Source organism: Stegodyphus dumicola, chromosome 10 (assembly GCF_044657685.1).
Source record: "Stegodyphus dumicola isolate Sdum_Otavi_A_Nest chromosome 10, ASM4465768v1".
Taxonomy (NCBI): Eukaryota; Metazoa; Arthropoda; class Arachnida; order Araneae; family Eresidae; genus Stegodyphus; species Stegodyphus dumicola.
The window spans coordinates 180,071,054-180,077,053 of record NC_140777.1 but is presented as its reverse complement, the minus strand read 5'-3'; the positions used below and the strand labels follow the sequence as shown (position 1 = coordinate 180,077,053).

Here is a 6,000-nt window from a genome sequence, read left to right as displayed (position 1 = left end):
CAACGTTCTGAGGCTATTCGTTTTTGAGTTATGCGAGATACGTACGTACGCACGTACGTACATACGTTCGTACAGACGCCACGAAAAATTCTCTTCAGAATTCATTTTAAAGCAGTTTTTTAATTTTTTTTGGAGGAAAGGTGTCTTTTATTCTGTCCTTACGCACAGATATCACGCAAAAACATCGTTAAATTGCATTCGATAGCGGTCAAAATGGATATTTTCGTTGAAATATGTTGCCTGAAACTTTTCGCGATTACAATACTTCCTTTTTACTTCGTACAAGGAAGTAAAAAGAATGGAATTAAGGAAAAGGATTTGGCAGCAACATAAGATAATGAAAACATGGTATAAAAATATTGTTCGTAAGAATGTTCGTCTCGTGAGAAAGGTTAGAATTATGTATATTATATTCTTTTATTTCTTGTATACTTTTATTATTAAGATTGAAATTTATTTTTCTTAATTGATTGTAATTTCTTAATCTTGTGAAAATGGAAATGGAAAATATTAAGAAAAAATGTGCACAGGCAAACAAAGATGCTGTTAAGGACATTCTCTCAAGCTTGCCATCAACACAGCAAATATCAGTAGAAGCCTGCATAGCTGCTGCAAAAGTTAGTGGAAAGGGAATGAGATACATAGTTCAATGGGTGTATGAATGCTTACTGTTAAAAATAAATACCAGAAAAGCATATAAACACTTGAGAGAACATAACATCCTTGCACTGCCATGTATCAACACGTTGAATAGGTACATAAAAAGAATTAAGGGAGTTTATGGCTTCCAGGATGCAGTTTTTGATTCAATTCGTATCAAAACTGCCAATATGAGTCCCCCTGATCGGCATGTTATGACGTAATTTTATTTAACCATACAGGATTTTTTTTTTCTGTTATTTCTTTTCACATATTTAAAATTTCTATGGTTATTGGAATTCTTTTTTTTTTTTTTTTCTTTAATTTTCAGATTTTGTTTATTGTTAAACATTGTACAGAAATGCATTTATCAATTAAAAAAGAGAGAAGAAAAAAAAACTTTCGCATTATCAGCACCCTCACTGAAAACTCATAAAAAAGGAAATGTCTTATCTGGCAATCCCCCAGTGTCACCAAAAACTGTCTATTTGGCATGTGTCTGAGTACATGTTAATTTGCACTTTTGAAAATAGTTTTTTTATTTTTATAATTATTTTTTTTTTGGGGGGGGCGTTGCATTGATAGTTCTGTTTGGAAGAAATGGGATTAATTATCTCCAAACACAACTATCAATTAGTGTAATTACTTTTGTGGAGTTAAGCATGCAGGACAAAGAATGTAAAAAAAAATGCATTGTACAAGTAGACGTAAAGACGCCCATATAAATGTTAGTCTAAAGTCCCTAACGAGATCCCAAATGCTCTTTAAGGCTGGCAACAAGTTTGTGACTTTTCCTTAGGTGTGCTGATAACCAGGAAGTTAAAACAAAATGCGTGTGTAAATGTGTATTTTTTGCTTTACCAATGTATGATGAAGTTTTGGAATCATAAGGAAAATTATGAGAAAGAACTTATTTCAACTAAAACAGTGATAATTTCACCCTCTTCAAAGAAGCATTTCAACAAAAATGCACTTTTTTTCCATTTCTAAGTAGAAAAATTAATTAAAAAATATTTTTCTAATATTCTTTTTAGGAATCCTGCTTCTTGATAAAATGAGGGTATCCCCATCTATTGTTTTTGACAGAAAAAATTTCAAGTTCAAAATGTTCAAGGATTCACAGATTTAGGGGATTTCACACCTGATCATCAAAAGGAGCAGCAAGGAGACCATGTATTAGTTTTTATGTTCCAGCCATTCAAAGGAAAATGGGTGCAAGCAGTAGCATGTTTGAGTAAAGGGGCTGCTTCAGGTAAGATTAACTTTTCAAAACAATTGTATTTTGCTAAAAATAAAAAGGTTATATTTTAATGTCATATTAAAATTTGCAAACGATACAGTAAATCTGAGTTTTTAAAAACAAAAAATAGACATATATAAATTTAGATTCCTTAAAAATGAATGCATTACTGTTATAGGCTCTGTTTTGCATCATCTTATAGTAGAAGGAGTTTTGTTGTTAGTAAAGGCTGGATTATTTTTTGATGGGATAACTACTGATGGAGCAACATGGAATCGTAACATGTGGAAACAGTTTGGTATTTCTGACAAAAATACTAGCTGTGAGCACATGTGCGATCCAGATAGGAGGTTGTGGTTTCTTTCAGATTTCCCACATTTAATAAAAAATGTCAGAAACTGCATTTGCAGGAAACAGAATATTGTGGTAAGTTTGGAGGAATATTTAGGGACCAGTAAAATAAAAAGAAAGCTTGTCTTTATTGATGCCAAACTATAAGCAAAATATTTTCATCATTCAAGTATATATTTGTTACTTAAGAATTTAATCATTTGAATTTTCTTTTTAGACACTAGATGGGCTCATTCAGTTAAAGCACTGGGAAGCCATAATAACCATTGATAATCCCAGAGGATATAATTTAAAGCTCTGTCCACGTCTCACTCCAGATCATGTTCATCCCAAAAATTTCCAGAAAATGAATGTAGCAATGGCTTTTCAGGTGACAGATATTTTCTTGTAATACAAAACAATTAGTTTTATTTGTTTGCTCTAAAACAGAATGACAATTTTTAAAGCTGTGATGATACCAAAAAGAAAGTTGTTAATGACATACAAACAGTTATTCTATACTGAGATATGTAATGTCATATTAAAAAATCTTTTATTATAATAATCGAGTAAATTTGGTAAAATTATTGATAGATTATCTTATAAATATTAGCAAATATAAGTTGTGTCTGTTGGAATAATATTAAAAATGAAAATTCAAGTTATTAAAAAAGTAAGTGCATATAATCTAAAAATTTTATATGAGTATGAATGCTTAAAACTCAGTGATAAATGCCATCTTATTCTAAAAGTAAATATTCCATAAAATACTAACTATTATTTCTTACAGTTTTTTAGTGAATCTGTTGCTTCAGGTATGGAAATATACAAGGATCAACATAATGACCTGAAAGACTGCAATTCATCCATCGCTTTTATTAGGAAATTCAATTGCCTAATTGATGCGATGAATTCCCGTATACCTGCCACTGCTTTGAGATTTAATTCGTCTGAGCATAAGGTAAATACAAAGAAAAGATTTCAGTTACCTTTTAAGTTTTTGAAAGACGTATTCTAACAAAAAAAAAAAAAAAAAAAAAAAAAAAAAAAATATTTTCTTTATAGATTACTCAGAATTTCCTGGAATACATTTAACAATGGGAAATGCTTGGAAAAACTAACTTCCTTTCAGAGTCCACATGCATAGGCTTAAAAATCACTTTGGAATCTACATTGCAACTGTTTCAATATTTAAGCATTAAATGTGGATTTGAGTATTTGATGACATCACGTTTAAATCAAGATTCACTTGAAGTAAGATTTATAATTTAACTATTATAATAGTTGAAAAAAAATTCCATGTGTATTTTATATTATGTATTGTAATGCATTTTGCAGTAATTGACAAAATAACAGATAATCTTCTTAGTAAAACATAAATTTTATTTTTAGTTTACGGAGATAATTAATTTGAATACAGTCTTTTGGTTACAAATTTCTCAAGCATCTACTAGCTGATAAAACTTCAGAATTCTAAGTTTAAGCAATTTCTTACGTTGCTGAGCAATGGATACGTCATACAAATATGGCGTTGCCACTTCAATAATAAATAAAGTTATTTGTTAAGTAACGAAATATTACAGTATATTTGTGATTATCTGTATGTAGCCACAAATATTACATTGTTAGTCTGATGAAAGATCTGATGTTTTTCATTTAATATTAATGCTAAATAAAAGTTGATCTAAATTTATGAATGATCATACTTGCAATTAATTTACTACAATTTTGCATTCATTTGAATGCTATATTTTCCAGATATTGCGTAATATAATTTTATATTTCAGGTATTCTTCGGGATGATGAGAAGTGCATGTGGATCAAATGATCATCCGGATTCTGCAATTTTCTTGCAAGTATACAGACTGATCAGCACATACTCTTTGATTAAGCCAAATAAAGGATGCAGTGCTTCTTCTGAAGTATTGTCTTCCTTACTGGAGATGAGAGAGATGACATCTGAAAGGAAGAAGATCTGGAGAGATCAGTTGAACAGCATCTTGGATGGGTGGAAAACAGAACTTATTGAAGAAGCTTTGGAAAGCGATCATACATATAGCTTGCAGACAACATCTGATTTCATAATATCTTACATTGCAGGATATATAGGAAGACGTGTGAGCCGTTTTTCAAAGTGCAATGAATGTGTCAATTCTCTAAAAAATAATAGACAGGATAATTTGGAAAAAAAGGACAAATTAATTGCTTGAAAAAGTAAAGGGCATTTAATTTATCCTTCAGATGCTTTATTCTGTCTAATATCACAGTTAGAAGAAAGCACTATGAAAGTTTTGTCATCAGAACGAGTGCATGTTGACACACTTTTTAAAATAACATCTGCACTTGAAAATGGGCCTCCCATACAATTAACTGGTTGTAACGATCATTTGCACTCTTTTACAAATAGTATTTTGAGGTTTTTTTTAATAACACGAATGCATTTTGTTTGTAAGAGAGTTACAAATATAGACCGCAATAGAAAAACAAAAGAATTGCGTAAGCTTTCTAAGCTTACTTAATGTCTTTTATTTATTGAATTTATTTATTTTTTTAAGCCCAAAGGGTGTTAACACAGAAGGGCTAATTTTATTTTGGCATTTTGTGTTGAAAACTTTAAATGTCAATTCACTTTTCAAATTGCTGCCACCAAATATTATCAACCTGTGTTATATTTAAAGAAATTAAATAATGAAGTAGCTGCATAAATGTATTTATGTTTCTCGCATTGTAATAAAAAGATGGTACCTACAGCCATCAAATTTTGAATAACATAATCTTCCATCAAATATGGGCATCTGGAAGCCTTAATTTGAAATTTATTTTATTATTGATTTAATATTTTGTAACACTTCAATGAATTTTTGACTAACCAACTCAATAACTTCAAAGCAAGCAATAACAAAACTGTGCAGGTAAAAAAGAAATTTTTATCTTCAGTTGGGGAGACTGTATCAGAAATTGTAAAGATATGCTCATTTTAAAATTATTTTGCAATATTGCTGTTGAATTAAATTTTATGGTTTAAGTGCCAAGCACATGTTATTTAATAAATAAAGGTAACACACAAAAGGTTAAAAAAAAGTCTCTTTGGCATAATGTAAAATCTGAAAGGTTTCAGATTTTTTTTTTTTTTTTTTTTTTAACAAATTGTGTTTGAAGTATGTGAATATAGGTCTTAAACAAAGATGCTGTTACCCATACTGTTTGCATCTATACATCGTGAAATCTGTAAATATGCATGCTGAATGTATATTATTGTATAGCAGATCACATATTATGCACTGGAATATGTTTTCGTTACCAATTTTAGAGTGTATTTTAATTTACCTAATGTATAAATGCACACACTGGCCAACGAATTAGAAACCTTTGAGGTTTTCATTTTAATGCGTACTAGGGATGAAGTATGCAAATTTTTTTTTTTGTGAATGAAGCCCGTGAATCCATCTTGCCTTACTCGCATGTACAAGGGTTAGGTAGGGGTATCATGATATGGGGCATGTTCTGATGGCATGGAAGTGGTGCTGTGGTGTGCCTTGAGGGTAAACAGCCATGAGATACGTAGATATACCGGCAAATCAAGTGCACCTTGCAATGTTTCATTTTTACCCCAATGGTGACGGATACTTCATGCACGATAATGCAACTATATATCTTGTCAGAAGGGTTCATAATTGGTTTGCTGCACATCATTCTGACTTCCAACACCTTCCCTGCCCAGATAGATCTTAACCCCATAGAAAATGTATAGGATATGGTGGAAAGATGCATCTGACAGAGCTCTCCTCTTC

The 6,000-nt window shown here is 30.8% G+C and overlaps 1 protein-coding gene across 1 annotated transcript; it reads left to right on the top strand.

Moving 5' to 3' along the window:
- Positions 1–565: 565 nt before the first annotated feature.
- LOC146995224 (uncharacterized) lies at positions 566–4,548 on the top strand. The gene is made up of 6 exons (XM_085825170.1): positions 566–851; positions 1,726–1,891; positions 2,007–2,305; positions 2,448–2,600; positions 3,000–3,170; positions 3,997–4,548. The coding sequence occupies exons 1-6, from the start codon at positions 633–635 to the stop codon at positions 4,417–4,419; spliced, it is 1,431 nt and encodes a 476-aa protein (XP_085681296.1). The 5' UTR covers positions 566–632; the 3' UTR covers positions 4,420–4,548.
- Positions 4,549–6,000: the final 1,452 nt, after the last annotated feature.